Consider the following 19,280-nt stretch of genomic DNA (forward strand, 5'->3'; position numbering starts at 1 on the left):
TGGGATGATACTTCTACTTCCCTTCAGGAACAAACATCTATAAAAGATCCACTTGCTGCAGGGCTGATTAGCAATAAGAGCAAGTGTGCTCTGTACAGTGGCCTAGAAACCAAAACATGCCGTGGCATGTGAATTTTATAGGTGTTTGGCTACTAAAGGAATTAGCTGGGAACTGGAGCAACTGTAAGCTTACACTCATGTTCAGAGCAAGCTGATTTAGTTTATTATTTCATATACAATGTGAGCCTGTTGTGCTGTATTTTTGCACCCCTAGAACTGTGCTGTTGGTTAACCCAGCAGAGCTTCCCAGCGAGTTCCTCTCAGTGGCAGAACAACTGAGTAATGCGGAGCAGCCTATACAGCAAACACTGGTGTCCCTGATCCAGCACCTTTTCCAAGCCAGCCTCGGGACACATGCCCACACTGAAGAGCTTGGCGCATCTCTAAAAGTAGGTTATTGCATTTTTCTAATTAACTGATCAACAACATGATAGCCCCCAAACTGTTCAAAATAAGTGCAATGTGAAAATCTGTACAATCTGCATCACAGAGTCCAATCTGATTTTATCAAGAAAAAGCAATACAAAGTAAGAATGGGTAGGTTATAAACAGACCAATCCTTTGCTTTATTTTGCTTATAGTCAAGACCAATAGAGAAGCTGCAAGAGATCTATTCGGACCTGACAGAGGCAATGGAGCATGCAACAATGGCTGATATTAAGCCAGGGAAAAAGAGGGAGTCACTAAAGGCAAAACTACTGGAAGTGGCAGAGAAAGCTGGTCTTATGCAGGGAAACACAGGTACTTGGGCTGCAATTCTGGGGTATATGCAAAAATGGCTAGTAATGCCAGCATGGGTCCCGCAGACAACACTGAAGGTACAAGGGTGGCAGAAATATTTTAGTTTGAAAAGATTTTTCCCCACACTTTGAATGAAACATGGGCCTGTATTCTTAAGCCTATTACGAATCCTCCCCTGGCCGGTCCATGCACACCAATTCTCTGATTTCCTAGCCCGCTCTTCCTGAGAGGAAGAGCGGCCTAGGAAATCAGAGCGGCCTAGGAATTCTCTGATTTCCTAGGCCGCTCTTCCTCTCAGGGTTAGACAAGGAACTCCCCCTGGGCTGTTTTCTTTCCTATGGCCAGAGAGGAACCATATTACTTATCAAAAATTTCCAGAAACATGCTTTTAAGATAAAAAATACAATTTTATTACATCTTTTAAAAATCAAACAATCCCCTCATGGAGCCATTTTTAAAAGATGTAATACAATTGTATTTTTGATCTTAAAAGAATGTTTCTGGAAATTTTGATTTGATTTGAAGTAATGAGGCTATACCTCTATTTGGTCACTAGAGGACTCCAGCATGCTATTTATTATTTACTCGTGTCTATTTCCAAGTAATTTAGAGTTTAAACAGAGAGGAACCATCAAATTGTGTTAGTGGAGCCAATCTCCCCCCAGTACTTCCCCAGGTACAGCATTCTGATTCTCTGTTCTTCCTGCTTCTGGGCTGCTCTATTTACTATGGTCAGACAGGAATCTCTCCTGGCTTAGTGAATCAGTTCTCCCATCAACTACTTCCCAAGGTAAGGTGCAATCTGTTCCTCAGTCCGGCACAAGTTGCAGAACTTAGCAGCACAGCTAGCCTTGTCCTTACCACCTGGCAGTAAGGAAATAGAGGGCCCCAATGTGACACTTTCTAACTAGCGCATTTGATGGGCAGGTTAGGGGGCAGGTGAATGGATGCCTACATGCCTCACACTGACCACCTTTCTTGTACTGAATGCTGCCTAATTGTGGTCTCCTGTGTAGTAGGTATAGAAACCATACCTATCAGTACTACATCTAATGGTGACAGCAGACACACAGTTCAAGTATTAACTATTTGGTTGGGCTACTGACTGCTAAATCAGGTCAGTAAATAAAAATCTCCTGTAAATTTCTTCTCTACTTAGGGTCCAGTTTGACCTCTAGAATTCAGCCCATCTTCATGCCTGTAGCCAAGTGTTACACATACAGCTGGGATCAGGATGATTTTGGTAAGTTGTTTCTCAAGAGTTCCTGCCTGGTGGTCTGTTTCACATATGTATTTACATATTATCACCAATGACAGATATCCTAAACCAGATCCTTCTCAGTGAAAGCCATCTTGAATCTCTAGAAGACGATGTCACTGAGGAAGACGAAGAAGTGGATTTCGAGGAGGTTGATGACAAAGATGAGGATGGTGGCAAATCTCCCAAACAGGATTCTGTGTTCTCCAATAGTTATGTCTACTGGAACTTTCCCAGTGACTCAAAAGAAGACCCAAGCATGAGCATGTCCAACCTTGCCAGCCATTCTATGACATTCGTTTCAAGCCTTTCCAGTTGTGTTGACAGTGGTTATGTGGAAGACAGTGATGAAGGCTCCCAGGAAATATCAGAAATGGGGGAATATCAAGAGGAGAGAGCCAACAACAAGCTGAAACAGAAGATCTGTCAGCTCTTTAAAACCAAAGGTCACCAAGCCAAGGACAAGCTTAAAGCTGAGCTCAGCCCTTGCATCTCTCACCCCTTGCTAAGCCCATTTCCTGATATATCAAAGACAATCCCCTTGCGCAGAGCAGGAAGCATGTATACTCCACAATTGAGCAGAATTCCTGTGCGGTCAAAAAGGTCCAAGTCCCTGCCACAGCCCGCTTTCGGGACCCAATTCCTGGATTTGCAGCTTAGCCAGAAAGTGGCCTTTAAGAGAAGACCCTTTCTAAGCTGTGATGATGACACAAAAGTTTCAACACTGAGGATTGTGGTATTCGGCTCAGACAGGATTTCTGGAAAAGTTGCCAGAGCGTATAGCAACTTAAGGTGGGTGTGTTGAGGGTCTCTGCCCATAAGTCCAGGTTGAACTTGTTATCTGGCTTGAGCACAAACATCCTCAACTTGTTATTTTTGTATACACAGTCTGATCTCTAAACATTGCTATTTACCTGTACCAACCCCTCTCACTTCAGGCTGAAGGAGAGCAGTTGCCCACTACTCACAAGGTTCTTCAAGTTACAGTTTTACTATATTCCAGTAAAAAGAAGCAGTAGCTCCACCAATGCACCAATGACAAATGCTGAATCCCCTCTCAAGTCTCCAAGCCCATCTGGACGGTTCCCACTACAGGTACTATTTTAGTACTCAATGTACGAAGACACATTAATGTTGTTTTTTCTGTTCACCATGCTAAACTGGCTGTGATCTAGGAATAACACATTTGTTCTCCTAGATATCCCTGAAAGCCCAGCCTGAAGGCCAGTTAGGGTGAGATTTGGAGTGAAGACCAAATGCCTTTCTACATATTCCTGCAGCTACATCTGTAACCATATTAAGCTAAAGGGGTTGGACATTCAAAGGGAGGCTTGAATTGAAAATGCCTGACAATCTCTGCCTTACTCTGTCCAATATACAAGTGACAGGTCATATATAACCTACAGATCATATGATACATCTGTCAGATCCCAGATATGCCCAGCCCTGTAGCAGAAACCTGCATTATTATCAATAATAATATTAAGAAGAATAATGTGTGCCAAAAATGCACAGGTATCAAAATGTCTACTTATATATTATATGATTCTATGAGGATGTAGTAAGTAAGTAAGCTGAGAAAAAGTGTTAGGTATGGCAAACCCAAACCCCAGAGGAGTGACTGGATTCTTGTCTAGGCGTGTTCTTTTGCCTATAATAGGCACCTTTAGCTTTGGGCCTGGCCCTCAACTACTCGGGTGCCACAGGAGAATCCAGTACTCCCACAGGGGCAGCAAGGGCACCGAGCATATACTCAGTGCTACGCAATATGTTGGCGCTATATAAATACATGTTAATAATATACTCTGGGAAGGAGCTGGTAAGGAAGGAGCTGAACATAGTCAGACAGGCTAGGTCAGAACCAGATAATAGGAGCAGAATCGTGAGGCAATCTCAAGGTCAGGAACAAGCCGTGTCAGAACCAGAAAGTGACACATGCAACAGGAGCAGGTAGAAGGAGTCAAAGGAACAACAATTACAGGAAACAGAGCACCTAGGACCAAGTATGCTTGACCTATAATGGGCAGTGAGTCAATGTAGAGCAGGAAGTTGTAACATACTCGAACCTTGGAGGCTGTGGGTACACTCAGATGCACAGGGAACCCTTGTGGATTCTGGTGTTCACGATGCCCTTTTGGGGCCCCAGGCTTTCTGCTGCGAATCAACAAGGATTAAGTGCGTGAAATAGTATAAGTCCGTAAACTAGGTACCGGCAAGGATAAGGCAAAACATAGTCGAAGATCAGGTGAAAGGGTCAAGGCAGGCAACAGGAATCAAAGTCAATAAACAGGCAGGAGTCAAAAAACCAGGAATTCAAAAACAGTATAAACGCTTCATCTGTGTAAGGACTCTGGTGGTCTAGTGGGCAGCGGGGTCCACCGCCGCTCCTTCGGCATAGACGCCCACCGCATTGCTCCTTCTCTTCCTGTGCCTGGTCCCCCTATGCGCCGGCACGCTTCCGGGTTTATGCGCTGGCGTGATGACGTCATCGCACAATGGTGCGAAATTCAAACTGCCCTGTGCCCTTCCAGTAATTTTACTGGCTGCAGAATAAGTCTATCCCTATACATTTTCTAATATTGCAATTGGTTACCTTTTGGACTAGCCCTATAATTGTTCCAGTTTATTTAAAAACTTTCCCTCCGATGGGCCTCCCCAGTATTGGCCAGATATCAATTGGACAGGTTATTTAGAAAATCCCATCTGGGAATGTTCAGATCAGTTAGATTTGGCCCTGTGAATGGGAGGCCAAATCAGACACAAATCCACTCATTTGGCAAGGCAGTGTATAGCCAGCCATCTTTAGTCTAGCCTGGTTAATTTTCTAATATTTTAAATGCTTACTTGTTGGACTAGCCCTATAATTGTTTTAGCAATTTTGCTGCAGGGTCGGCCTAGCCTTGTAAATTCAGTGCAAATAGGTACCCAACTCACATTAAAAGAGGTTTCATAATAACACAAAGAACACAATATATAAAATTGGGCCTCTTCCCAATTCCCACTCTTTATAATGTCACAGACAAATGACATAATTAGAAGAGTCTACAAGGGAAGAGCCACACATCTTTATAAGTTGCCCCAACATGTTATTCTAAAGATTGAAGTTATGACTGACTAAAGCAGGGATCCCCAACCTTTTGAACCTGTGAGCAACATTCAAATGTAAAAGGAGTTGGGGAGCAACACAAGCATGAAAAATTTTCTTGGGGTGCAAAATAAGTGCTGTGATTGGCCATTTGGTAGCCCCTGTGTGAATTGTCAACCTACATTGAGACTCTGTTTGGCAGTGCAGCTGGTTTCTATACAACCAAAGCTTGCCTCCAAGCCTGAAATTCAAAAATAAGCTCCTGCTTTGAGGCCATTGGGAGCAACATCCAAGGGGTTGGAGAGCAACATGTTGCTCACGAGCTACTGGTTGGGGACCACTGGACTAAAGTATCTTCAGTGTAGGTGATTTCTGTCTCTGCAGGATGTATTTGGAGATGAAGCAAGCACTAATGATATTTCTCACTACATTGGTATCCTGGACCCCTGGTATAAACGCAATATAATGGGCCTAATGGATCTCTCCACCTCCATGCTATGCCAGGTGAGAGAAAGGCACCCAGAGAAGTATATTATCAGTGCCCACCTTCTGCAAGAATGTTCTTTAAACCAATTGCCTTTGTCCATTTCATTTTTTCACCTAGTATCCTGATTTTCCCTATTCATTTCCAAGTCTATGCTCACCTTCTTTACTCTCCTCATTTCCACTTGCTTCAAGCAATGAGTCCACATGCCTAAGGATGGTGTTTGGCATTTCCATATGGATGGAGACAAGTGTCCCATGTTGGTATATTTGAAAGAAATAGGAGTAAAATAGGAGGAACTAGACTAGAGTTTCCAAAACTGAAACCAGGAACTGATGTATTCCAATATGCTTCATAATAATGATAATACCAACTACCAATCAAGGGTTGAGCTAGGTCACCTTAAATGATTGTTATGGGAACTCTCCCTTATAAACACAAAATGCATTTGTTGATGGGTTGATCACCCATATCTCACCTTGCTTTCCAGAAGTCGTCGAAGGAAGAGAATGAGACCACTGAGACCACCACAATGCCCATTCTGGCTGACATGGTGTTGTACTACTGCCGCTTTGCCACAAGATCACTTCTCTTGCAGTTGTACCGGGCTGAGGTGAGCACGATATCTATAAACCATCTACTTACCGACTCTTTAAGCTGATATACTGGAGCTTCTAATCTTTTCTGAACAAGCCATGAAGAATATTTGACTCTTGTGGAATTGATTGTATCAAGGACAGTGCAGGTTTATAAACATGGATATAACTGCAAAATTAAAATAAATAATATAAAATGACTTACAGGTTCATATAAAATATATAAAGTAAAATACAATAAGACCAAAACATTTAAGGCTACCCTACTTTAGTGATACTCAGAGTTAAGTGCTAATGTGAGGAGGGAGCTGACATAATGCATCTTCAGAACCACTGCTGATTCCCTATGCATAAACAATAGATTCATCACCAAAAATTGGGAAATGTTTTCTCTGGGTTTCTCTTGTAGATTACATTTGACAGCGGAGGAAAGCAAACAGAAGTCTTTATTCAATGCCTGGAGTTGGGTCATTCTGCGGATTTGAGAGCAATCAGAGCATCAGGTGTGTTCTGGAAGTAATTCAGAGGTACAATATATAGTGAATAAAGTACCCCCTCTTGTAAAATATAAGGATATTATAAGTTACCGAGGAGTTTCATGACCATATAAAAGTACGAGGCCGAAGGCCGAGTGTTTTTATACAGGTCATGGAACTCCGAGGTAACTTCTAATATCCTCATATTTTGCAACTGGGGGTACTTTATTTATTATAATACACAAATTTAAGCGAGTCATGTGACAGAAATGACATCAGAACTCACCGTTTATAACTGATGACATCAGAACTCACCGTTTATAAGGATATAATTTACAGGATATTCATGGCTTTTGTGTATTATAAACCTATATATTCAAAATGTATTTTGATACATTACATTTTGATACATTCTTCTTCCTTAGGGCCAGGCTGCAAGAGGCTCGGTATAGATGGAGACCAAGATGTAATTCCATTTACACTACAAATTGTCTACAGCAAGGTAGGGCACCATGCTTGCTGAATGGGATTCTGGGTATTCCCACTATAAACCGTGTGCAATTTTGCTATTACTTTGCGCTGGACTTTTGTTTGATTGGAAGGTAATACTTGCTACTGTCTCTCTGTATTGTGTTCATTTCTCTTTTGCCTTACGCAGTCAACAGTCAGTGGGCGCAGCCGGTGGAGTAACGGTGAGAAGGTCTGTACATCAGTCAGTCTCAGGAAAGCCTGCAATACCTATGAGGAGCTGGGTATGTGGTATAAGAGATCATTACAGGGGTAGTTAGGAGGTTTTTCATGCAATGATGTTTATCTTGGCATCAAAGTTCTGTTAAGGATACAATCGACCCACATCTTCCCTGTCTAAAGTGTGAATAAGACTAAAGAGGTTTCAGGTAGAAACACAAGGTGAATAGGTTTTATACATTGGGGTAATTATATCTCAGTCATAGAGAGGACAAATCTGTTTGTGAGTAGCTATGAGTGATTCGTTTACCTAACCAAGGACTTAGACTGAATAATATGTTCATGCATATCATATAGGGGACAATGTACCCCCTAATCCTTTCATATGATATGAAAAGTCACTGAAAAATTCTGTGACCATATAAAATTGGAGGTCATAGGCGGAGTTATAAAGGTCATGGAGCTCCATGCTAACTTTTAATCCTTATAATGTACAATAATAGGTTTTTTTTTTGTATAGTATACAAGTTGTGACACGAGTAAGCACAGATTACATGATTGCATTATATGAATATTACTTTTGGCTTGTGGTTTATTATTAACATACAAAGTGTAAATGTTTCAAAGTTTATCAGGGTCAAACACTAGTTAATTACCCCTCTTGTCTTTACCTGCTGTGGTTGGGTGTTAAAGTTAATGAGGTACTATGAAAAGCATTCAAGTCGAAACAATGTTAACTACTAGACCGATCTGCAATGTAGTATACAAATGTAACAAATTATTAGAAACAACTGGAGTTGGAGCAAGACACCCAGATAGTATGCACACACATAATGTCTGAATGTTAGCCCTATAACTCCCAGCAACCCAGTTCAGACTGTCAGTACATGTGAATATAAAGCATTCTAATCCCACACAATTCCATAAAATATAACTTTTAATAGAAAAGATAATTATAATCTAGGACGCACCTACCTGTCTACATTGGGAGCGGTCGGAGCTATTCTCACCACCGTCCACCTATGCTGCTCATCGCATTTCACCGCATGAACGGCTTCTTCAGGGCATAGGTGACTGAAGAAGGTCTGAACTGAGTTGCTGGGAGTTATAGGGCTAACATTCAGACTATTTGGGTGTCTTGCTCCAACTCCAGTTGTTTTTAATTATTGATGTTAAAGTTACAAACTCCCTGAGCCCCTATAATGTGGTACCTTTGGTTTCTGTGATAGACAGCAAAATGGAGTGCTTGAATCTCACTGTGAGAGAAGTTGTGAAGCGACAGAATTCAAAGACAAAAAAGAGCTTTAACCAGGTGAGTACAAACATTTGTATCCTCAAACTGGTGACATCTCTAGACAGTGTTTTGATTAGCAATGGGCATGATTAGTTGGCACCTACAGCAGCAGCAGTAAATATTGCACTGCAAACTGTTGTCATAGGGCTTCTGTAACTTTGCGTTGGCAACCAAATGATAAAGAGTAGATCAGTGAACTCATCAGCTGCTATGCAGAAACATTGTTGGACTGGGTCTTCTCTAGCCCACCAGAGAACCTGACACACTGGGCCTATTTTCACAGCATTTAGATACAGATATTGCCCAATTGTATATGTCTTTATACAGACCACTGTAGAAATACAGATGGGACCAGCTATAAGGTCATGTGAATATGTAGTTGAAGAAATATCTTGTCACTGGTTCTTAGGTGGGTGGAACCAAAATCTCATAACTACGTTCTTATGACCAACAGATCTGTACTTCCCATATCAAGATAGACAAAGCACAGATCATCGCACAACATGGTGGCACCTTCCCTTTATGTCTTGACCAAGATGAGCGCAAAATACTTCAGAGGGTTATAAAGTAAAATAAAGCTAACATATATATTGGAGGGGGGAAGCAATACATTGTCATATAAGAACTTGATCTTCTTATTTTATTTCAACCAGATGTGAAGTGTCTCCATGCTACAAACCAGAAGACAGAGACTTCTGCAGAAGGAACCGACGGCCATCTTGGAGCCAAGCATCTCAAAACCAATCGGAATTCTGCTCACTGCTGTGTTTGCCAATTGCAACGTTTTGTGGGGCTCAACCCTAGCAGAACCAAGAGAAATGGAAATACTTTTAACCAGAATTGTGGACATGTCTGCGCTCTATCTACAAATGGTTCTTGCTCCCTTCACTCTGGTACAATATTTAATTAACAAGTGTTGTGCACATCTAATTGTAAATACCAAGGACCTACTGCACTGATGGGACCATTCATTTGGCAATGACAAGACTTCTATGTGGAGAAGAACCATGGACCTTGACACAATCTTCTCTGATTATCCAAACTCAATATAAAAAACTGAAATTCATCCAGTATGCTTCATATCTGTCACTAACATTATCAGTGGTGGAATGTTTACTATTGACTGACTACTTATAAGGACTCTTAGAAGTAATTAAAGCTATGGAAGATATGTATGGATTCCAGTCTTCATTCTCAAGATGTCTTAATCCTGAGTCAGCAACTTCGGGTATCAGGGTGCAATGTTTTTAGCATGCACTCTTCCGCTTACATCCTTATTGCAGCACGTAATCAAGCCCATGAATGGCGGCTCATGTTCATACATTTCAGTTTTTACTGTTGACTATCTAGTCAGATATTGCAAGATAATATTAGGTCTGTTTTTCTTCTTCCTTTGGTGGTGATCCATGTCTCCTTGTCAGATTGCCGCCATTTTGATTTGCACACTTTTTTTATTTTATCTCTGTAAATAATGTAAATATATTTTATTATTGTTATGGGCATTTGTTCAGTTTGAGATATTTAAATCATCAGGCACCTAATATTCATGACTACTTTTGACAGTACTGTATCTGCCTGTCGTATTCCCTTTGGTTCTCCTCCCTAGTGGCAACATGCATAACTTCCTGGTCAGGACAGTTACCCCTTTACATGTCAACACATATATAATTTCAGTTTGTGGAATACATAAACCACAGTGTTTCTGAAGAACTGCACTTGAGGTCATTGGGCTTACAGATAATATTGTCCTGATAAGTCTTTTAACAGACTTGATAATTGTGTGCACTAAAGATTATAGGAAACTTTCAATGCAGAATTTTAGATATTTTATACTGTAATTTTGAAACTTGAAGGGCAAAACTGTTTGATGACAATAAACTGCAATTTTTATGTACCCATGTATTAGTCAGCAGATTAATGTCAGGAATGTGCCAAGTATAGATACACTGTAGACTGTGGAAGCCCCAGGCCCAGATATTACACAACTTACAAAGTAGAGGAGGATCAAGAAAAGTAAGGAGTAGATGTGCATTTTCAAGGAATTCCTCTATACTTGCAGACCCTTTAAATATTGTTTGGCCCACTATGTTGAAATACTATAAAAACCCAGGCTGTGGCCAAGGACCGCACTAAAATACTCTAATTTCTAAATTCTATTTTTTTTAATAATTAATATCAACTGTATTATCAGTTAATTGTATATATGGTTCCAGCTATAACCAGATTCTAATGTGATGTGAGTTCAAAGGTTTCCAAAATATAGGGCAGCACACTCTACAGCATCTCGGAGAAGAAGGAGGGAGCTAAATGTCATATAGTATGAGAGCTTAACAATAGCTTTTAGAACTTAATACACCTGGAATACTAAAGCAGTGGTGCAGTAATGAGAATATTTCATGTAAATATGGCAGGTGGGTGAAAGATAAGGCAAAGGGTAAAAAACAGAGGGCATAGGATGGGAAGAGAGAGAGGGATCTGGAGATTGCACAGAGCTTCAGTGTCATTTCTCTGTGATGCATTCTGGTATTGCTAAACATGGAAGGGCACAGCTAAATATAACCATTTCCAACTCAGCTCCCACTGTGTAACCTGCTGCCAGTGACAAAGACCACATGAGCAGATCTGGACTGGGAGTCAAAACAGGCCCTGGCATTCCAAGTACACAGATGCCCAAGCAGCCCGACCAGCCAACTAAATAGTGACTTTCTACGGCATCTAACAGCAGCCCCTCTGGCCTTTGTCAGAACCCACAGATTGCACGTGGGTCCCAGTGAAATCCATTCTGCCTATCAACCCAAATGAAACAGGACAGGCACCATTCCTGACTATTGTATTATTATACCCCTTGTACAGCAATTCCCACAGGGCACAGATGAATAGGAACACTCAGATATGATCTTCAGGTTTTGGCTACTACACAATGAAGCCAGTCAGTAAACTAGAGAAAGGGGCAGAAGTTTTATCCTACCAGGCACTTTAAATATGCAACTCCCAGCATACTCTGCTAGCTTTCTTACGTTCCCAATACTTTTTCTCTCAACCCCCTATCAGTTCCCTTATGGTTTTCCAGACTTCTCTTATCCATTTCTTCTGATGAAAGAGAAATATAAATAACATTTTCTATGATTACCCACATAAACAGCAGATTATATATGATCATTGTGGGCTGAGTCATGGCTTGGCCAAATGTAATTTGCTTCCATAAGAGGACCATCTTTAGCATGCTGTGTAGTCAATAACACCCTAAAACGTGTTGCTGTTGATCTTCATTTATCTTATTTATCAGGAGTGTTTATTATATGAAACACTACGGGTAAGTGGGGCACTGTGGAATGGACTTGCCTTGTGTATATAGGATTTCATTTCTAAGGGAAAAGAGGAACGAAGGGGGAGAGAGATGAGCTACAAATAGATAAGGATGTTGTTCAGGAACTGGATTGTGCAGCTCTGGCTCTGTTGGAATTGCGGAGAAGGCTGGCTGGGAGTCACAGATCCCTGCCCAAGCATATAATTGGAAATACATATTAGTACAGCCTTTATTGTTCATTGCAGCAGCTGCTGGCTAATACTGAGTACACCCCAGGGACTCCATGTGTGGGTGTCTTGATACTTTATACTGAACAGTGGAGGGATCAGTATATTAAGAATCTGGCAAGCTGGCACATAAAATTGGCAGGAGCAATATAAGCCACTGTGTACTCATTTAGAGTGTTAACAATCTGCAACCTTTGAAATTAAATAAATTCAAGTTAACTTTGGGTGAGATTGATTTTCTCCAAATTGCATGCAATTTTCCTGGGTTCTTGCAGTAGTTTTGGTCTTGAGTATTTATTGACTTTCACTTTAATATCCCCAAGCATGGTGCCTGGAAAAAAAGTTGCTTTTTAGGTTGAGGGTGTATTCAAGAAGCACATCAAGAGTTCTCATAAGGGAAGAAAGGCACTGAACATAATAATAAAAACATCTATTTTCAGTGGAGTTTCCAGTAAATTTACAGCAAAAGTCACCACTACCTATAAACACAGACTCCTATATGTCACAAAGGGAAAGAAGTGGGGGGGGATACTCTGCTTATGAGAAGGTCAGAAACCAAAATACTCTATTCTTCAGGCAGCCACGTGCATAGGATTAATAACCGTATTACTCGGAATTTACATTTATGACTGTGATGCAGTGATAAATTTACTGTCTACCCTCACGCCACAGTTGTCAGAATATCTTCCCCTGGGATGAGATGCACATGTATCAAGGAGTCACTATCTGGCCAAATACTGTGAGATTTGGTTGAAATATCCAACATTGCCCCGCACTTAGTCATGTCATAAACATGCCTACAGGAAGGTAAGATTACTAGTCAGATGCCACATGATAACAAGAGATAAACAAGAGAGGCTTTGGCAAAGTCCAATTGGTCACTTTGGTATATGCCCACATAGAGCACAGGTTCGTCAATGACCAGCCCAGCAACCAAAAAAAAATCTGCACCTGTCAAACATGTTTTAAATCCCTTGAAGATAATCTGGAGCCCCCTAGGTTACTACTTGATAGTATGTGGGGTGTGAAAGCAACACAGTTGGCTTGCCAGTTAATAACTCTAACACTAGTTTTAAATAAGCCAAATGATCTGTAAGTCAAATTTATTTATTTTTAAAAAATATTGGTCTCTGAATACTCAGGTCCATAATAGCTTTTTTTTTTACCCTAGCAACCCCCCTGCCCAGAACTGCTAAGTGGGGGCAAGATGTCTCTACCACTTCAAGGGCAAAATGGCCTGAGGTGCCTGTCTAAAACATATTTTAACCAGCACAGCACTCAAATCTGCCCTCAACATAGCTTAAAAGCACCAAAGTACCACTACCAGGGCTGTCATGTGTACCCCCTCAGGGCCCTATCTTTTATACAGGGACGTGATGGACTGTGCCTAGGGCAGCAGCTTTAGAGTGACGAACCTCAAAAGTCTATAGAAGACACTTGCAGCTAATTCCAGTAGCAAAATAGCTGGGGAGAGGTGGATTAACCCTTTCTTCCCCACTGGGCTCAAGTGAAGGTGGACCCAGCACCAGCCCTCGTGAATGACAAGAGTGACAAGACTTTAATTTTAGGGCAGAAAGTATAAACAGATCAGTGTCACTAGCCAGCAAAGCAAATTCCTCTATGTACAGACCTCCATACATTTTGCATCACATCCTTGTACTTGCCCAGGCAAGTTACACAGGTGCTGCCAGACCGGTTCCCTACACTGCCTGACAAGATTATATAACCAAAGCTTCTCTAATAGCCCCCAAACACACACACACACACAAACCCTCCTACTGTGCTATTACATAAAAAGAAGAGAATAAAAGGGTTGGCGTTTCAAGTCAAATCCAAATTCACCAAGAAGAACTGCATAACAGCCAACCAGTCAGCTTTAGTTAATCACTGCTGGTGCTGTTAACTGTGTTTGCTCCATTAAACAGAGAACTCCATAAATTCTGCATCTAAAGAATCCCACAAGAGCCAAAGTTTGGGATTTGTGGCTTAATTAACTGCAGGAAAACCCTGATGCAAGGAATTAAATTAAGGCTCCCATCTGCCTGAAAAGTCTGTTTCCCCCACAGGAGATGATGTGGTGCTTCACGGTTTCTCAATTCTAGCCACTAGCTCCCATGATATTTCTCCAATTCTCAATTCTACAGAATGACTACAGAACACGCCCTCCCTTCAGTAGGGAATCCACAGAATTCCCTTCATGGAATGTTCCAGGGTGAGGTGAGCAAGAGACATGGAGGAAGGGAGATGCAAGTATAGCAGGTAGGTTCCTATTCACATAGCCTCTGTTGGACAAGAAATATGTATATGTACCATGATAAGTTTGCTTGGAACAGGAACATGCTACCTCATTTGTGAGTTCCAGCCCAAGCAATGAGGGTCTGAGTGGCAGCTTTTCTAAAGGAATTCAAACGCTCTATCTTGCATTACCTAGAGAAATTCCTTGTAGGTTTAAGTCACTGATTAACAGGATTTAGTTCAACTTCTAAAAACTGCAGTTTAATGTCCTTTTGTGTTTCTGATCACTTAATAGTCATTTCATTATGTTTGATTTTGTTTATGGGAAATGTTCCATAAGCAAGGAATATGGCAGCCAAATATACAGATAAGGATTGTTCTGTGCAAACAAGAAGCTATACCCCAATAGTATGCTGTCTAGGAAGCAATATGGCAGCTCCTACCACTATGTATAAACACAAATATACAGAGAATGCTCTGAAACCATAAACAATTGCAGATACAGTTAACGCCTATAAGATCTGGTACTTTCTTAGTGTCCTGAAACAACTTGGTTCACTTAGGTAATAATAACATCCTTTAATACCCTGCTGGAAATCCAGGATGAATATTCTCACCACCTAGCTGGCAGTCCATTAGTAGGGAGGTGTGTATGCACTGCCCCAGTGGCACAGACTAGAAGCTGACACAGCTGATCAGTGCAACCCCCCCCCACACAGTGGATTTTCCAAGCCTCCTTACTGCGACGCAGAAGTGATTTTCTGCTTTGTATAGAGGCTGCTTTCAAGCTACTTCCCTATTCCCCTGCAAGCTCACACTCTCTTCCTCTGTGAGTTACGCAGGCTGGCTGTCCCTGCCGACTGAAAGATAAAACTTCGATACAAAATGCTAAAGGGTAAGTTGCTGTGATACGGCGGTAAATGGGAGGGGGGTGCAGAGTCCAAGGTACAGACTATGACTGTAAGCAAGAAAATAATTCATGTTCGATCCCTCTGGTCGAGAAACCCCACACCCTGTAATAAGCCGATTTGTATATACAGACTTTCTCCAAAACTGGAAGAGCTCTGTTTGGCTGTCATGTGTTGCTGGGGGTTGTAATTTAGCAGCTTTCTACAGGCTTGTACCTTTGCTTATGCCTGCATCCCCTTTCACAGTAACACTACTATGTCAGTAGGCTGTGTAGATTATTATGTTGTCAGTATACATATACTGTATGTATCACCTCTCTCCCAATTCTCACCTCTGTCTCACAATAATATTCCCTTTCTCTCAGTCTGCCTTTACTTTTTCCCTTCTGTCCCCCTTTCCACTGCCAGACACTTCTGGCACCCCCTCCCATCTTATTCTCACCCTTTCCCAGTGACGTCAGTCTAAGGTAAGGGGTCCTCATTGCCCAAACCCTGGAGAAGATAACATGTTTAGGATCCCTGTCCTGTTAACCAAATCATTTATATAATAAAATTCCTTTGGAGTAAAACATCTGTAGTGTTAAACACTTTTATAGAATATTGTCTGTAGGCTAATATAGTAGAAGTTTGCCTCTAAGAGCTAGCAATCTATCAAGCTAGGATCTCTTTACTTTTGTTTTTTAGTTAAGGCTACCAATGGATCTTGCTACTAGACATGCATAGGGTCTAGCCCTTCACATTTACATAGCAGCCCAATGTTCACTTTAGGTCAGGTAGACAAGAGACACTGAACCCCCTTGGGTGCTTCATGCAGAGCAGCGTACAGCCTGTCACTGGCACAAAACCATTCTGTGTTCCTGTTTCTCCAGTGCCTAGAAAAGGCCCTTTATTCAGCTGCTAAATGGAGACAACCCTCTCATTATACAGATCCATGTGAGTCAAGCCAGATTCACACATCCCTTTGGCTCAGCACATTTCATTCCCACTATTGGGTAGTTCTGCTTCGGACCACTCTCTGGTGTCATCACACAAGGCAATTTCTTGTTATCATCCACCTATTTCCTATACATAAATGGTATAGTCTGTGTTTTAAAACATCCTACCTTAGTAGCACCTGGGAGCATCCACTCAAAACTCCAACCTTGCTCTTTTCTCTCTCGTTTCACCGTTTCCATCCTTACAGTACCTTCCTTTCAAACTGGATACTGAAATGCTCCACTACATTCTCCTATTTGTTTCTTTCCTGCTGAGTCTCAATACCCTACTCTTCTCCTGGACAAGTTACTGGCAGCTCATAGACGCCTTGCCCTTTCGCATGCCTACTTGCCTCCATTCTATGGCTAGAGGTGCCTACTGTATTGGGTATATACTCACTTCCGCTTCAGTTCTCCATATTTTTTCCAGATATGCTCACCAACCATTTTCCGTTCATCTTGCTGTCATGTCCTTCAGCCTCTCATTACTCTATATACTAATGCTATGCACTCAATAATTCCATCTCTATCCTGCCTTATTGCTCACTTGAAGTACTTTCTTGATCAATATTCATATTGCCATTCTGTCCAACCTCTACACTTAAAGGAAAACTAAACCTCCAAAATTAATACTTGAGCAACAGATAGTTTATATCTAATTGAGTGGCATATTAAATAATCTTACCAAACTGATATATATTTAAGTAAATATAGTACTTTTACTGATGCCTTGAACCTCCATTTCGTGATGGTCTCTGTGCCGAGTCAGAGATCAGCTGACCAGAAATACTACAACTTTAATAGGAAGAAGCGTGGGAATAAAAGACATGAGGCAAAGCTGTTTTGATTAAAGAATTAGGCATTCTAATAAACAAATTGTTAAAGGAAAAATTAATGGCTAGAGATGCTGTATTTTATATACTGAACTTACTGTACCAGTCGAGAAGTTCAGCAGTAGTGAAGTGTGGGTCGGCCCGATACCCGCGTTTGGGCGGGTTCGGGCCAATCTTGTTGCCCCATTTGTGGGTCGCACCTCACACTGCCGGCTGTTCGGGTTTATAAAAGGAAGCCAGAAGTCGGGTGCGGGCGTGGATCAGGGGTGCGCTGGTCCGGGCAAGGCACAGGTCAGGTTTTTATCGACCTGCACATCACTGTTCAGCAGCCCTATAGCAGTAATGACCAGGCCTTCAAAGTTACCACCAGAAACTACCCATAGTAGATCTTGTTAAGATCCTTTTGTCAGTGGCACTGCACGTGCTCAGTGTGCTCTCGGCTGCTAGTGGGAATCTAAGCTTAGAGGTCATCAGAAATAATCAAGAAGCAGATTATAAAATACTGATGTAGACTGCACTAATTACTGAGCTGCCATGTAATAAAAATCTGAATTAAAAGGTGTAGTTCACCTTTAATTAACTTTTAGAATGTTACAGAATGACCAATTCTAAGCCACTTTACAGTTGGTCTTCATTATTTATTTTTTTACAGTTTTTTAATTATTTGCATTTTTCTTCTGTCTCTTTCTTGCTTCCAAATGGGGGTCACTGACCCAATCTAAAAAATAAATGCTCTGCAAAGATACAAATTTATTGTTTCTGCTGCTTTTTATTGCTTAGCTTTCTATTCAGGTCCTCACCTATTCAGTGTTACTAAGGTAATTTGTACTCTAGCAACCAAATTGCTTTAACTGCAAACGGGAGAGCTGCTGAAAGAGAAGCTAAATAGCTCAAAAAACACAAATAATAAAAAATTAAAACCATTTGCAAATTGTCTCAGAATAATTACTCAATATATCATACTAAATGTTAAAGGGGTTGTTCACCTTTGAGTTCATTTCTGATCAGCCTTTTGTTTTGTAACTTTTTTTTTGTAAATCCTATATACATACATATAGGGCTGCATAAGGGTGCATAAGCTTAGGTAAGTGACAGCAGCCCAGAGCATGTGCTGGGAATCAGCATAACAGAAGATTGGGAGCTACTGGGGGTATATCGTCCCTTCTAAATGGCAGTGACTGAGATGGTAAATAAGTAAAATACAGCATTATTAGCCTCATCCTTTTGTATGCCTGTCTACTTTTTTAAATACCAATGTTTAGTGAGTGTGAATTGCATGTGAATATGTGAATGTGAATGTGAATATTGTACTGCTGCAAACAGATATATGTTTACTCTTTGGCAGCAGGGTACAAATATAAAGGCAACAATCAGCAGAAGAGTTAGAAGGTTTTGGTGCATCTCTTGGTGCCTATCGCATGTTTTCCACTCATAGGTGTTGCTTCTGGAGTTATTTATATCCCGGGGGGACAGGTTTCTGTTTCTCACTTGAGAAGCCATGTGACTGCCAGCTGCAGGTAAGGGCTGCTCCGTTGGCTTTGCTATCTGTAACAGATGTTTCTTATCTACCCACAGATGACATAGTTCGATAAAAATTGGATCAAGGGTCTTTAAAACCTGAAGCAGAACATGGGCCTTTTCTCCATTTAGGACGTTTACAACACAAAATATTTTGCACTATAGGCGAAAAACAAGTTTGCAGGGAAGCACAATGCATCTACATGGCAATACTTTAAGAGGAATTAAATGAATGAATGTAAATGAGTACATGACTGCTGGGGTGATGATAATAGATGAATGGACTTTAATGGCACAGATCAGTTTTACTGGCTGGTTCATTCATTTTAGGGGTCATGGCGACATGAAGGTGCAGAGGAAGGATGTATTGGGTCAAGGGCATGATTTGGAGAGGGGAGTGGGGAGGATGTTTTGCAAATCGGCAGGGTACATTTTCTTCGGCACACCACTTACTTTTCTTGCTTTTTCTCCTTAGGGTGCATTCAACTCCTCCAGTTACTTCCAAGACCAATTTTCATACAAGAATTCCCATAGGGAGGAAGCACACCAAACAATTGGCTTTGCCTTTTTAGAACATTTATTCAGCAGAGTTGGCAC

General features: G+C 41.2%; 2 protein-coding genes across 6 annotated transcripts in view; one reads left to right on the forward strand and one right to left on the reverse strand.

The window, feature by feature from the left end:
• pik3r5.S (phosphoinositide-3-kinase regulatory subunit 5 S homeolog) overlaps positions 1-10,575 on the forward strand; it is a 29,767-nt gene extending 19,192 nt beyond the window's left edge. The window contains exons 8-20 of one of the 5 annotated variants that reach the window (XM_018238585.2): positions 275-449; positions 642-801; positions 1,961-2,044; positions 2,119-2,851; positions 2,998-3,154; positions 5,529-5,648; positions 6,119-6,241; positions 6,634-6,727; positions 7,126-7,202; positions 7,359-7,452; positions 8,617-8,699; positions 9,136-9,248; positions 9,335-10,575. In XM_018238585.2, coding sequence (XP_018094074.1) covers positions 275-449; positions 642-801; positions 1,961-2,044; positions 2,119-2,851; positions 2,998-3,154; positions 5,529-5,648; positions 6,119-6,241; positions 6,634-6,727; positions 7,126-7,202; positions 7,359-7,452; positions 8,617-8,699; positions 9,136-9,248; positions 9,335-9,485 — 2,164 coding nt within the window. In that variant the 3' untranslated portion in view covers positions 9,486-10,575. Of the gene's footprint in view, positions 1-274; positions 450-641; positions 802-1,960; positions 2,045-2,118; positions 2,852-2,997; positions 3,155-5,528; positions 5,649-6,118; positions 6,242-6,633; positions 6,728-7,125; positions 7,203-7,358; positions 7,453-8,616; positions 8,700-9,135; positions 9,249-9,334 lie in introns of those variants that run through there. The other 4 variants (XM_018238588.2, XM_018238587.2, XR_001933383.2 and 1 more) reach the window with 4 other exon arrangements.
• The window catches only part of ntn1.L (netrin 1 L homeolog), a 130,861-nt gene that overhangs the window by 87,800 nt on the left and 23,781 nt on the right, over positions 1-19,280 (reverse strand). The window contains exon 4 of the mRNA XM_018238584.2: positions 6,274-6,393. The gene's annotated coding sequence lies outside the window, so the exon portion shown is untranslated. The remainder of the gene's footprint in view (positions 1-6,273; positions 6,394-19,280) is intronic.

Source organism: Xenopus laevis, chromosome 9_10S, assembly GCF_017654675.1.
Source record: "Xenopus laevis strain J_2021 chromosome 9_10S, Xenopus_laevis_v10.1, whole genome shotgun sequence".
Lineage (NCBI taxonomy): Eukaryota > Metazoa > Chordata > Amphibia > Anura > Pipidae > Xenopus > Xenopus laevis.